General features: G+C 41.0%; 1 protein-coding gene across 4 annotated transcripts in view; it reads right to left on the bottom strand.

The window, feature by feature from the left end:
* Positions 1-15525, bottom strand: part of LOC5568466 (multiple C2 and transmembrane domain-containing protein 1) — a 215088-nt gene that overhangs the window by 147715 nt on the left and 51848 nt on the right. For all 4 annotated transcript variants that reach the window (XM_021840302.1, XM_021840303.1, XM_021840301.1 and 1 more), the window contains exon 2: positions 1630-2185. In XM_021840302.1, coding sequence (XP_021695994.1) covers positions 1630-1666 — 37 coding nt within the window. In that variant the 5' untranslated portion in view covers positions 1667-2185. The remainder of the gene's footprint in view (positions 1-1629; positions 2186-15525) is intronic.

Genomic DNA, 15525 nt, shown 5'->3' with positions numbered 1-15525 from the left:
CAATCGTTTTGGATGACTTGATCACATGCCAGGTTGTTTTGGGTACCCTGTTCCCTAGGGGAATTGGCGATCAATTAGTGGTTCTGAGACTTATCTTGCGACATGCCAAACTTCATGATTTTGCAAATCAACCCTATAGAAGAATAGTTCAAGAAGTTTTGGATGTCCTGGCCACATAGTGGGTCATTTCGGATATCTGGCTCGCTGGTACAAGTGGCGAATTTATTGGTAGATCTGAAATTTAGTTCACGACGTAGGGTGCAGAGCTACTTGGGCACTTCCATGAATCACTTTGGCATGTGGGGTTTTTCTCGGCCGAATGGTCTAAAACTTTGCAATAAAAAGCACTTTAATACGACGCATATCGTGGCCAAATGTGGGCTCAGTAGCTTTAAAAAAAAAAACCACTGCCGAAGTGAATCAAAAGTGCCAAGAATAGGATCCGGCTCCCTATCAAATTTATGATCAGCAAATCAAATCCAAAGAAACAACAGATCGTGTGAAGATTTGTGTCGTGAATTCTGATTTATTAAAGACAGTTTACACCGTCTTCTGAAAAAAGGCTGCACAGACTGAACAATCACGAACATTAGGCAACGGACAACACATAACACCCAGTAGCCCAGTGATGAATTTTTCGTTTGACGAAAAGTTGGGACAATTATGCGTATAACAGCAGACTAGATCTTTCTCTATATCTGTCTGCAATCATGTAGGGGAAGATTTACCAATTTTTGACCTAGTACTTATCTGAGAGAGACTCGCGAAGAGGAAAAATATCAATGTCATATGCAGCCCAGATTCCGCTGTCACGAAACGTCAAATGCAGCCCGTCGTTTTTATGGCTAAAAAGGTGAAAAGTATTGCATTCAAAATAAAATATTTTTAAAAACCTATATTAGCGGAGCAGTTTTTCCAAAGATGCTGATAAATCTAAACACAAAACTAGTTATTTATAATTTCTGTAACATTTGCTGGCATTAAATTTTACTCAAAATGCCGTTTATGCTGCAGTGTGATGCAAACGCAACAGTTATTTTTTTTTGCTGAGATGACCATGTAAGAGCTTGAACGGCTTGCGCAAGATTGATGTAAACACAGAGTGGAATAAGAAAACAACTCAGAAAAAGAAGACCGCCTCCGCGAGTCTCGTCTCAGGTACTAATTATCGACCTATTCACACGATTTCGGCCTACTTTGTATGGAAATCCGAAAATTGGCACACAATTCTTGTGGGTCGAAAATTAGTTCTTTTTCCCTACTTTGTTTTGGTAGAATTGATGGTCAGGCCTATTCTCGTAGTCTGCTTCTTCATAGACATGAACACATTGACCTGTTATCGATTCTTAGGATTTAAAAAGTCATACTATGAAAAGAGCGTAACTTTAAAACGAACCACGTGTTTTTTTTTTTTTTTTTTTTGTTAAATGGACATGCTGTTTAGCTATAGATTTCGCCTGGTAAGTACAGATTGGACGGAGATTTTTTCTGATAAAAACGGTCTGGAGCGTACCGTACCTATGCTTTGTGTATTACATGACGAAGTGTGCTTTTGTTACAGTCGTTGCAGTGTATTGGCGTCCATAAACTTATCAGCAAAAAATAGTACAAAGGAGCACGAATACTCACTGCTTCCGCTGGGGGTCGCCACCGTCGAGTCTGCCATGGTATCCACAAGTGTAGGAAGCTTACGTTTCCGCTGCTGGGCTATTCCACGAATTACACGCAAACCGCGTCCGCAAATATGTCTCACTGAGCGGTTGACAGCGCGTGCAGTGCTGTTGCCGTCGTCGGGACTTTCCGTTCTCGATACTACAGGTGGAACTTCACATGGGTGGAATGTCTACGAGGAGGACACCGACGACGATGGTGATGATGATGGGGAGAACCGCCTGCGAATGTCAAGTTCCGGCGGGGCAAGGTACCTTGCTGCTTGTTGCTGCCGGCGTTGTTGCTTCTTATGACGGCTCATTGAAAGCGGCACGAATCGACTACTGTTCCATGATAGGGTGTATTCTCTCGAGGTTTTTTTGCAACTTTTTTTTATGCTGTTATGATAATGCCGGAAGGCACGGGCGATGTCTCCAAAAGTGACTGGCAGTAGGCGGTTCAAACTAGTGGTTTGTGGTGGGGACGTTCCATGGTTGGCCTACTGCAACTGGTTGTTGGAGTATACATTCACACTCTGGAAGGGAAAAGAAGATGGAACGGAATTAATCCACTTTGCAGGATAATATGTTTACTGTGTGTTCCTACAGTCAATTCTCGCCTACTCGATATTGTGTATCTTGATATTTCCCCTAACACGATGGAATGCGCGGTCTCTTCAATTCGGCAAACTTTGATCCCTCAGTAAGTCGATGTCTCTCTAACTCGATATTTTCATAAAAAGTTTAAAATATTAACAAAGTTCTTCATAGTGCTCTGTGGTTGTGTTGAACCCAAAACGCAGACAGAAGTTTGAAACAAATATTTGAAGTAGGATTTGTACTCACATGCTAGGCCACAGAATATAGGCATTCTTCAAATATCTTATTTTCCTACATACAGATCATACAGATACATACAGACTTATTTGTTTAGTAAAACGTACCTCTCTTAAAATACAGAGACTATTTTACTTTTCCCATGAAAAGCTGTCAAGAACCAACCAAAAACGAAGTGTTGAAGCAAAAATTGTTTGTAATTCACCGCACCGCAGTTCGGTTCGAAGCTTGCGTGTGCTCAAATCAAAAAAATTAAACATCAACAGTATTGGCTGACGGAAGGAAGCATGCTCACAACTTTCGACCCCAACCTGAAACGGGGTGAGCATAATTACAATTTTCCAATCGGGTAGTTCAAATCGATCTATCAATACAGCCAGTCACGCAATCGCGAGCCATCAGTGTCAAAGCTTTGGGCAGGGCTGAGAAAAAAAAGCAACTGGGTATGGGTAAATATGGGGGACTCTCCAGACGGACGACTAACCGTTTACGACCACCGAGGGATTTGTGGACTGGTAGCCACTTGATTGTCGACATATGTCGTCGAATGTCAACTAGTTGTCACCACAAATCACAGACAAAGGCAATGAACTTGCATGATAATGTACAATGGGAAAAAAGGGTAATAACCCAGCAGAGTTTGGAACTAGTGCAGGCGAATAATAATATTTAATTTTTGTTTCAATTGGAATGCTTGTTTTTTAAATGGTAGAGAGGACGAGCTGTTTAATTTTCTAACAGCTAATAACATACACATAGCAGTTATTACTGAAACTTATTTGAAACCTGTATCCAAACTAAATAGAGATCAGTTTTTTTTGTTTATCGCAATGATCGACTTGAAAGGGCTTGTGGTCACCTTTGTAGCCAACTGGTTACTTATGCTGATTTTGATTCTGATCATATCCCTGTTACATTTCAAATATCCCAGCAATTAATCCTAATCCTATCAGCCCCACATTCAATTATTTTCGAACCGACTGGAAAATGTATGAAACATATATCGTTAGTAATCTTGATGTTAACATTTCTTTGCAAACAATGCTCTCCTCTCGAAACTTTAACTTATTCCATTGTTGAAGGGGCACTGCAATTACAAAATGTGAAGTAACATTCGAATCCGTGATTATAGACGATGATCTTAAACTCTTGATCTGTGTTAAAAACGTGAGGAGTAGGCAATTTCAATGCACTCGTGATCCTGCTATAAAAAAAGAAGAAAAAATGTGTTTTCATGGACAGACCTCGTGTAAGTCAATCAATTATGTGTTACTTTGTTTAATCGTGAACAGTTACATTCAAGGGTGGCAATTAATCTATTAAAAAGTTACAAGACATTGATTGTTCCAAAATTTAGTTCGTCACAGTTCTTGTGTTACTACTCATGGAATTACAAAAGAATAGTTATGTATAAAATCTTGGCGTATGATGATAGCTGTCCCGAAAGAGATTCAACAAAAGCGCACCGCAAAATCTCTGCAGCGGTTTTCAGATCGTGCTTCGCGGAGCACTTGGGGCTCCGCGAATCCTTGACAGGTGCTCCGCGACTGTATTGAAATTTGCGCCAATGCTTTGAAATATCTCAACTTTTTGCTTTAAAATACATTTTTAATTATACAAACCAAGCCATACATAGAATTTTCAAGAGTACAGTTCAGGAGAACAAACAAACGATTGCGCTGAGATTTTGATCGATTAGTAATTCGTTGGTTGCAACGATTGTAATCGATAGAATTTTAATTTGTTAAATTTATTAACGGTTTTGGTCCATCTTCACTTTATAATATTTTCATCATTAAGGTGGATGACGAAACACTTTACTTACTTTACTTTTGCTGGCTCTACGTCCTTCAAGACATGACCTGCGCCACAATGTTACGCCAACTAACTCGGTCCATGGCTGCTATCCTCCAATTTTTCGATCGCCCCACACTTCAAAGATCCTGCTCCACATGGTCAAACCACCTAGCTTGTTGCGCTCCCCTTCGTCTTGTGCCGGCTGGATTTGAGGTGAACACCATTTTTGCGGGATTGTTGTCCGGCATTCACACAACGTGTCCTGCCCATCGTACCCTTCCAGCTTTGGCGACTTTCTGGATACTGGGTTCACCGTAGAGTTCCGCAAGCTCGTGGTTTATTCTTCTTCGCCATACGCCGTTCTCACATACTCCGCCGAAGATCGTCCTAAGCACACGTCGTTCAAAAACTCCTAGCGCTTGCAGGTCCTCTTCGAGCATTGTCCACGTCTCATGCCCATTCTAACTTGTCACCCTTTTTGTATATTGGGTATATTATTCCCTCCTTCCACTCCTCCGGTAGCTATTCTGAATCCCAGATCCTGGCTATCAATCGGTGCAGACAAGTGGCCATTTGTTCGGGCCCATTTTAATAAGTTCCGCTCCAATACCATCCTTTCCAGCTGCTTTGTTGTTCTTGAGCTGTTTGATGTCATCCTTAACTTCGCCTATTGTGGGAGTTGGCACGTCTCCCTCATCCGCCGTACTGATGAAGCCATTCCTCCTGCTGTCCTGATCTTCCTCCTCTGCGCTGTTTAGGTGTTCATAGTAGTGCTGCCACCTTTCGATCACCTCACGTTCCTCCGTCAAGATACCTCCATCCTTATCCCGACACATTTCGGCTCGCGGCACAAAGCCTTTGCGGGATGCATTGAGTTTCTTGTAGAACTTACGCGTGTCTTGATAACGATACAGCTGCTCCATCTCTTCGCACTCCAACTCTTCCAAGCGGCGCTTTTTATCCCGGAATAGATGGGTTTGCTGTCTTCGCTTCTGTTTGTATCGTTCCACGTTTTGACGGGTGCCTTGCTGCAGCATCATCGCCCGCGCTGCATTCTTCTCGTCTAAAAGCGTCCGACACTCCTCGTTGAACCAACCGTTCCGTCGATTTTCTTCCACGAACCCTACGGCACCTTCCTCTGCGTTGTTAATGGCTGCTTTGAGACTACTCCAGCAGTCCTCAAGAGGGGCTTCGGTGAGCTCTCCCTTTTCCGGCAACGCTGTCTCAAGGCTTTGCGCGTATTCAGTTGCCACTTCGGGTAGCTTGAGTCGTTCCAGATTGTATCGGGGCGGGCGTCGGTACCGAATGTTGTTCACAACGGAGAGTCGTTGGCGCACTTTAACCGTCACAAGGTAGTGATCCGAATTGATGTTTGCGCCGCAATTGATTCTGACGTCGATAATGTCCGAGAAGTGTCTTCCATCAATCAAAACGTGGTCAATTCGCGATTCAGTCTGTTGGGATGATCTCCAGGTGTACCGATACGGGAGGCTGTGCTGGAAGTAGGTACCGTAAATTCGGGTGAAATTGATCAGTAGGGTGAAATTGATCACTGTGTCACTCGATTTTATTTCTTCCTAATGGAGCACAAATATCAATGAACCCTGCAGTGAATGAACATTGTTTGTCGTAAGTATGTCCAAATTGTGTGTTGTGAAGTTTTTTGCGTTCAAAAATGTTTATTTATATGAAAATAATGTAAAATTTCAAAATCTTGTACGATGCAGTGTTGACAAACATTAATAAACTTCTAGTTCTAGACAAGGATTTGGACATGGTATAATCCTGAAAGTTTGTGAGGATGCCAAAGATATATCCCCAAACTAGATTTCATAACCAAAACTCGTACCAATTCGTTTATTTGGTTGAAATAATTGAATTTCTGTAATATATCAAGAAATTTCTTAGGAAATTGCATACATTTAGGCGTTTTTTGCGTTATTCTTGAAATTTAAACATTCATTATTTCTATAAATATTTTATTGTTAAGAATTTGGCAAGCATATTCGGATTCAGGGAGCTCAAATTTATTATGTAAAGTTGTTTTGAAACCTAACAATAATGGCATTGATAAGTGATCAATTTCACCCCGAAATGAGATCTCCCGATTTTTTATTTTAGACATATTTTTTAGCACTAAAATAACATTTGTTAGAAAATTTCGGTACTTGAGTCAATGAGGCTCACCTTCATACTTGTTTTCCTGCATTCAGTTGTTTGGCATTGTTAACATTATAGAAATCAGACAAGAAAAACCTTAAAAAGTGGTCAATTTCACCCGAAATTACGGTACTACGTATGGCCATGTTTTTGGAGGCGGCGAAATCAATCAGTCTAAGGCCGTTTTTGTTCGTAAGCTGGTGAGCGCTGAACTTACCTATAATCGGTCTAAATTCCTCCTCCTGGCCAACCTGAGCGTTGAAATCTCCGATAACGATTTTGACATCATGGCTAAGGCAGCCGTCGTATTCACGTTCTAGCTGCGCGTAGGAAGCGTCTTTATCGTCATCGTCACTTGCTAGGTGAGGGCTGTGCACGTTGATTATGCTGATATTGAAGAAACGGCCTTTGATCCTCAACTTGCACATTCTGTTGTCGATTGGCCACCACCCAATCACGCGCCTCTGCATTTCGCCCATCACGATAAAAGCTTTGCCCAGCTCATATCTGTTGCCGCAGCTCTGGTAGATGGTATAACCATCCCTATACGTACACACTAAGCTTTTACGGTGAATTTCACCGTAATCTCAACAGCTGAACAGTTCGGTGGAATAAAACACCGTAATTCCGTCGAAATTTTACGGATTTCGGTGATTTTCCACCGAATACTGTAAAAATTTACCGTACTCCGTTAATTTATTTCACCGAACTGTTCAGCTGTTGAGATTTTTACAGGAATCCGTAAAATAATTTAAGTGTGTATGTAACGTCGACCCTTTCCAGCAAACCTCCTGCAGCGCTACGATGTCAAACTTGCGGACCCTCAATAATTCGGAAAGAATGCGGGTACTTCCCAAGAAATTGAGAGACTTACAGTTCCATGATCCGAGTTTCCAATCGTTAGTCCGTTTTCGATGCCTGGGTCTATATGCCGATTGTTCCGGTCCGAATTTACATTGTATGCTTCCTGTACTGATGATTTTTACGGCTGGCTTGTAAGGCCTGCACCAACCCCCTGTCTCGCCGGAGGATCATCGTGCACAGCACTGTTTAGAGTCCCACGCTGACACTAGGACGATGATCAGCCGCTCCTAACATGGAGAACATACGCTCTGATAAGCTACACCCTCAGAAGAGAGGAGCCCCCCTTCCCTGTCAGCATACGACCAAGGTCCCACCAGGGTTGGTTACCCGATCTTCCCTGCGGTTACTCATACCACAGGCGGCACCACGGGGAGGTAGGGATAGGAGTTACTGGACAAGAGGCTAGGGGTCTATTCTATACCTGCAGGTACGCGGAGAACTAATGGTACGCGTTGTCCAGTCATTTATCACCCAACAGTTCACAGTTTTTGTGAATCTTATACACACGGTGTCAAAATCTCAATTATGTCCCTCGAATATTTTGCGAACATGTTCAGTATTCTTGTAATTGTAAGGTAACAAAAATTGTCGGCCTATTTTGTTTTGAGATGGTTTTAGCTGTGAAATGGGGATTTCTTGGATTTATTGTGGAAAAGTATCTTTAAATTTAGAAGAAATGCTATTTTCCCCTTCAGAATATTCCGAAACTTTCAGGGTGTGAAATAATAATCGAAATTATGGCATCATGATCAGAAATGCTTGCTTGAATGAAATCCAAATTAACGAGAGATTGTTCAACATAAATCATACCTAGAGATTTTCTTGGGGATTATAGGGTCAATTTTGGCGTGTTATAAAATCCGTATTTCCAACAGAGTTATGATAAAGAACAGGTGCTCCGCGCAACAATTTTGATTCAAAAAGTGTTCCACAAGTCAAAAAGGCTGAAAACCCTTGCTCTAGAGCTATGTCAGCAATTCCAGGAATCGGTAGTCAATCGAAGATTCCATCGTCTTTAGAGGATTCCTGATAAGATTACTTCCGTATTCCATAAGTCCTAAGAGGCTTTACTAGTTAGCTTATGAGCTGAATCCTAATAAGATTCCATACAGACCAATGTTATGGATTTTCTCAGGTGGCGCAGATCATTGTTGCGTGCCACTAGTTCCCTCTTTCCACTGGTCTTATGCATAGTGACGTCACTATTTGCCCTGCATAAAAATAGTGGGAGAACAAATGAGAGAACTAGTGGCACGCAACAATGATCTGCGCCTCCTGGAGGCAAATCCAGAACCTTGCATATAGACATCTCCAAAAATTCAACTGGCTTCATGATGAGATGCTTAGCAGGGCTGTTAAGTATCATGACCGACTTGCGAAACTGACGAAACGAGTCTTCTCACTGTCTAGGAAGAAGCTATATTTCATGTGCTCACTTCGTCACGTCGCAATAACGGAGCTCTCATGAGAGCGATATCAATGTTGTTTTGCTATTGAAATTTCAATCGTTTTGACACATATTCTGAACACCTAAGACCAACAGTGACTTCAAATGCATCTTAGGCGCCGTCCACAAATTACGTAACGCTCTAGGGGGAGGGGGGAAGTAGGCTTAAGCGTTACAGCTCATACAACAATATAAAACTTCTCATACAAAAAGCGTTACGGAGGAGGGGGGGGGGGCAAAATTTTCAATTTTAGCGTTACGTAATAAATGGACGCTGCCTTATAGTCATACATTGGATGATATTAATGATTTTTTTCAAATTCTAACTGTAAACCGTTAGATGTGGCTAGAAAAATGTTTAAACTTGATTAGTCTTGTGTCCTGAAACTATGTGGAAGTGGCGAATCCATTCCGGCAGCTATTTCCAGCGGACCTGAACTACTGATAGAGTTCACAACCTCTCCGTACGGAACGATCAGCAATCCGAAGACCAGTTCCCACCAGCTGCACGGTTTTCAGCTAGAGGTAGGTTTGAACATCATTGTTCACTCAATATCAGTTTCCAGCCCCAACGTTTCGGTTTTCGGTTCCGTATTCACTTTCGTTTTATAATTCTAATTTTTTGTCTCTTTAATTGGTCAAAAACAACCTGCATAATCATCATGATCCCACATCTAACCGAAACGAGTGACTGAATCTAAAATCTCTGCAATTCTCTCTCTTTGTCTTTGTGAACGTGAATGTGTCTGCAGGTCTCGATGAAGTTCGTTGACCTCCAGAGTCCCACCTACGCCAAGAGCAAACGCATCTGCGAATTCTGGCTGCGAGGTACCGGTCACGGGGTCCTGAAGAATCCCCAGCACTCGTTAGCCCCGAACATCACCTGTCTCTATCACTTGCAAGTTAGTATGGTATGCAACTCACCAATGACTGTAACGTACCACCTCACAAATTCGTAGATTGTCTGACTCACACTGTTCAATTTATTCTTTCACCTTTGTTCGTGGAGGGTCTTAATAGGGTACTGAAGCTCTTTCACTAGACGCTATCAATATTCCGAGAAGGTCCGGAGCTTTGTCTACGTCGCCGACACGCTTCAAGGTGTGGATTTCGATCATGAAGTTTGAGCGCTGAGGATTACGGAATCGACGAGTTTGTGGACTTCATGCAGGATGGGTTGCCGATCGGCGATCAACTAGAGGAAGCTGGAAGCACTGCTTCATGCAAGTGTTGTGAAAGTGGTGTCTTAGAATCTTTCAATTTTTATTGTGTTTTAGTACTTCATAAATGGCTCAGTGTTGACTAGTTGATGAAAAAGTACTTAGAATATTATGTACAGTGTTTGGCTGAATGGAAATTTGGCTGAAGATGGTGAAAAAGTGATTTTTTTTTTTGGTTCAACTCAAGTGACATACAAACATGGCTACTGTGAAAAACTCAAAGGAAGTATCTTTCATATGTGTGGTGATGATTATTTTTTGTATATATTCATGCATTCACCCGGAATACGAGTGCGTATACGTGTGAGACCCGAAGGTTTCCCTATATGTGTTGGTGGGATGGCTCGAGAACGGGTTGAGTGAGAATATGAGGCCCGCACGGCTGGCTCGCGTTTTCGAGTTTAGTTGCACTTTTCACTCAAGGTTCTGGATTTACTCAGGTGGCGCAGAACATTGTGGCGTGCTGCTGGTTTTCTCTTTCATTCTCCCGCTGTTCTTGCGAAGAGCAAATAGTGACGTCACTAGTTGCTATGCATTGAGACGGCGGGGGATGGGGGAGAGAACTTGTGGCGTGTGGTCTGGGACGCCTGATTAAATCCAGAACATTGCTTTTCCCAGATCTCATACTGCTTACTTAGACCGATCGTCCCTCTCGTCATCCTCTGGGACTAAACCGGGCAAGTGATGTGATTGTCACTAGTGCTCAAGCTGGAACGTTGCGCGATTTCTGAGGGGAGGACTGGATGAACGGCTTGAGCAAGATGACAGGCTATATGTTGAACAGCGGAGCGCATGGATGACTAATCCACCGGTGAGCTTAATTTGACACTTTAGCGGGGCACGCTTTTCAATGTTTACCAAGCGTTCGGGGTTCGCTCAGGTGTCAGGATTATTGGACCGAGTGGATTTGGGTCACCGGTGGATGGATCAACGTTTGCTGAATGATGGTGATCGATTTCCGTCTGGCTCTTTTTGAATGTTTGTGTAAAAACTCATTCGCTCGTGCTAGTATATGCGTTAAATGAGGAAATTTATTTATGTGTGGGTGAAGGACCGTCGCGATAATAAAACTGCGTCAAGCTTTTCCCCCACACGTTCTGTGTTGAGCAAATTGTTCATCCACGCCTTTCAAATGGAATTGATGCTATGCTACTTGGAATTTGATGGTATGCGTTCAATTTCGGATGACACGCATTGCCGTCGGTTCAGTAAACTCGAGCATTGATTCATTGAATACAGTGAGAATGCGAACGGAATAGCGCTCTGTATAAATACAGTCAGATCTCTTTTTAAGCGCTAGGGTGCCGGTACCAATGATTGTAATGTACAAGTAGATTGGACTATGGACTAAACGTATATTTTTCGTTAAAAAAAAACAAAAGAAAAAAAATCATTTATGGTGGATGGCAATGGCAATGTATTGGTGTAGTCGATTTGCGAAATTTCAGTTTTTATTTTACGAAAAAGTTATATAAATAACTAGATTTTTGCTCATTTCATCCAGTAGTTGTCATCGTGTTCTAAAAGTGGATCAACTGATCGAAGCAGTGTTTCAAAATTCATGAATATGTTACGGAGATGATCTTTTCGATCCATTCGAAAGCTGTTGGTTGCTGCTCCGAGTGAAAAATGTTAAACATATGTAAATATCAACTTTTTTTATGAAATTCCTAGCATTATTACCGAGCGAGTAGTACTATAGCACAAAGAAAACTACTGGAACACGTGTACCAATAAAGGTCCAAGCGATTTTATGTTAAAACAAATAACTTTATCACTCTTTTTATATCTTCCCCATATAGTAGAGATTAAAAGCTTTCGATTGACTACAAGAGATTTATTTTTGACTTTTTGATATTATGTTATGATTTTTTTTCTTAGGTTATCCACAATTGGCACCGGCACCCTATATTTTCACGTGGAGTAATATTCTCCGTTGATGCAGGTGTTTTGTTTTTGGGCAGCCGGATTTTTTTTTATTCGTCTTTGTGTTCTGTTCTGGAAAAACCCATGTTTTTTTTCTTGTCGCAGAAGTGGCTTTAGTCAAGAAATGATTATCAAATAGAGAGCTCGTTTCATGCTTGTGATAACACTAAAATGTATCGTAGCAATGTTACATTTATTTAGTCATTGAGCAAACTATGGATGGTTCGGCTCTGTGAGTGTCGGCATATGCCCTTATTCCAGTTTATAGAAAAATAAGAGATTCGTACCTATTATTTTATTTATTTGTCGAAAACAATCAACCTTTGAATAGATCGATATTGAAAATGTCGACGCACTGATGATAACTGTTTAAACTGAAGCTATTTGCATCGCATCACTTACCAAGGTGAATCCTGATCATGTAGCTTTTGAACCCTCCCATTAAACAAACTCCTTCCTGTGAAAACCATGGAGATGCAGAGGTGATCTCAGTCTCTAGTAACAATGGACGTCACACTAACATTCCTTCCCTTCCCCGATGACCGTAAGGACGTGGCCAGCGCCGTTGTTGACATTACTAAGTTTGGAGTTCTCGAAGTTGTACATTGAAGATGGTATGCTACTCCCAAGCTACTTCTGTTGGTTCTTTGTGCAATTTTGATTATTCCAGTCAATCACGGAGTAGCAACTACGAATTGTACGGTCATCAATGCTTATGCTTATGCTTCATGCAGGATGGGTTGCCGATCAGTGGAGAGAACGACTGCAACCGAAGGTTCACCAGCACCCGGTGCACAGCGTGAGGAATATTTCTTGTTCGGCAGAGGTGGAGCAAAGCACCTGCAGTAAGTTTTTTGGCGTGTTGAAAGGTTTCTATTAATAAGGTTGTCATTCTAGTTGCGTGTATCGCTTCGAAGCACAACGTGGCGAAAGGATTCGAGTAGAGATTTCTAAGGCTATAACGGGTAACCGAACATGTGATTCACGAGTAGATCCGGACACTTGGCGCTCATACTGCTTGGGAAACAATAACGCCAGGATAGAGATCTTCGAAAGGCCTTGGCATGAATCAATCCTGTTTCCTCGTGGATGCATTTGTAATTCAACTAACAGATATTATCTTCCGATTGTGTTTACGTCCAATGGGCGCGAGGTGGAGATTCACTTACGGGCCGGGAACATGACCAGTATAGATGATCCAGATTCGTTGAACTTCAAAGGTTCTTTCGAGTTCGTTGAGGCGCTGCTCATGTGTAAAGATGTACGGAGGAGAAACGCTATTACCGGAGTTGTGTATCTTTCCACTGGAGAGGTAACTTCTGTTAAGTGTTAGGTTCTGTTAGGTGTTTTAAATACCTTAAATAACTATTTGTACTCTTCACAGATGGAATGTCGAATCCATCCCTGATTGATAGAGCCTTCTCGTGATAAGTACATCTACATCCGCATGCGTGGACTGTTTCTACGTTAAAGCGATCCAACTATGCCAATGAAGTACAACGAGACTAGTACGGTAACACCAATTCGGTGAAACACAAAGTCCCGCTTAATTATATCCAAAAGTGAAGGCGTTTCGCTAACGGTATGTCCGCTACCGAACAAAACACCCCACCGTCACATGGTAGAAGCCTTCAGCGCAGGATGGACTCATTTGCATCCGCACTTTGAAATTGAGCCATCGAAGGTAATCTCCGTAGAGTTTCTGCATCTAGAAGATCGGACGTATTCGTTCACCTGGCTTGAAATATCCAACGGGGGTTCTCAAGGCTTCTGTAAGTAGTATCTGTTTGACAAGGGAGAATCCTAGCATACATACATCTCTATTTCTTATCTAGCGATGGTTTGAGAGGAATGTCAGTTCACGTGTCCTAGTCTAGATGCTTGTGTCAACGGATCCATCTTCTGCGACGGAATAGAGCAATGTCCTTCCGGCGAAGACGAATCGTTTACTCGATTGTACCCCGTTTGGCATAAAGTCGTTTGGCATAATGGTCGTTTGGCATAATGGTCGTTTGGCATAATAGCCGTTTGGCATAATGGCCGTTTGGCATAATGGCCGTTTGGCATAATGATTGACTTGAAATAAATATCGGCATTTTTTAAGCTTTTACCGAGATCAACACCACCGAGCCCACAGCAAAAAAAATTGGTAGGTTCTAAACAAGCGTGGTGTTCGTTCAGAGATTATCCGAGCTATGTAAGAATTTCAAAAATTGTTGTGACATTATAGAGCATTACTAAATAAAACTCGTGACGGGTCTCTACATCTCAGAACATAGAGTACCCTTGAGCTTGTTGCGATATACATATTTGAAAATAGTAAATTGGCAAGGAAAGTTCGCAGTTATTCATCAAGGGAACGCTCATAGAATGTTTCGATGCATATCAAGCTCTGTCCCAGTTTGGACGTAAAACTCGCTGAAAACTACTTGATAAAAGAATGATTTTTTTTTTTGCAAAATATTAAAAGCTCTAATCAAAAGATCTATTAATGCGACTTAATGCAAAAATAGCCTTTATACGAGAGCAGATTATTTTTCGTTTTAAATGTTTCAGACTCTAACGCAAAAAAAAATCTTTTCACAGCACAGCTCAAATGAACAACACATCTTTGAAAGAAAATATTTGTGGCAAAACTTTTCAACGGTTCAATATAAATTCTTATTTTGGAAGTGTACATCAAAAACACCGTCTATTATCGATAAAAAGGAAAATTTGTGATTGAAATTATATATTTTCCAGCATATCTCGTAAGGAGATCACGCGTTTGCCCCAAAAAAAAGTATATATAGAATATTGGCAGGTTCCGAAATAATTATAATTATTATAACAACACATCTGGCAAGAATTGATAATTAATATGTTTCACAATTAGCTTTACTAAATAATAAAATTTATAACAGTATAAACATAAAGAACAGCCTATTTTTAAAACAAGGCAAAATTTACAATTAAACCAATACAAGAATTGACGCTAAAAATTATTGCGGCAATGACTGGTTCCCCCAAAAAGTGGTGACGGGAAAGAACGATAAACAGTCAAAAGAAGGAAGTATTCTGAAAAAAATGGTCAGTTCGTTCACCCCCCTGAAATGTATATAGTAACGACAATTATGGGTGCTAAAAATTTTCCGGGGAAGTGGGCTAGTCGAGGAAACGGGATATTCGGGAAATGGCATTTGGGGAAACGACATTCGGGGAAAAGTAGCACAACCCATCAAAGTAACTGCAGTAATCGATTTCTCTTTTCGCTGATAATTTAAGCAGATCAATGTTATCGATTGCCGCCCTTTTGTCAGTTCTATACAAAAATACTTAAAAAATATAGCTCCAAAGAACAGCCTATGCATAAAAGAAGGAGAAATTTAATGAAATTTGAAATCAACAGTTTTCATACCTATAATAATGGTTACATCATATTTAGGAAAAAAATAGAACAATTAATAGAAGAGTAAATTTGTGCTAAATATATAACAATCTTCAATGCAAAAATTTGTTCCAATAGCGAAACTCAAAATAAGAATTAATATATAAAATAAGGGTAATTTCTGGATAAATAATAAAATACTATTGGCAATAACTTTCCTAATGTGCTTAAATTTATTCAAGAGCGAATGATTGTTGA

The sequence above is a fragment of the Aedes aegypti genome, chromosome 2, assembly GCF_002204515.2.
Source record: "Aedes aegypti strain LVP_AGWG chromosome 2, AaegL5.0 Primary Assembly, whole genome shotgun sequence".
NCBI lineage: Eukaryota > Metazoa > Arthropoda > Insecta > Diptera > Culicidae > Aedes > Aedes aegypti.
Note: the sequence above shows the minus strand (reverse complement) of the source record. Positions and strands in the feature narration are given on the sequence as shown.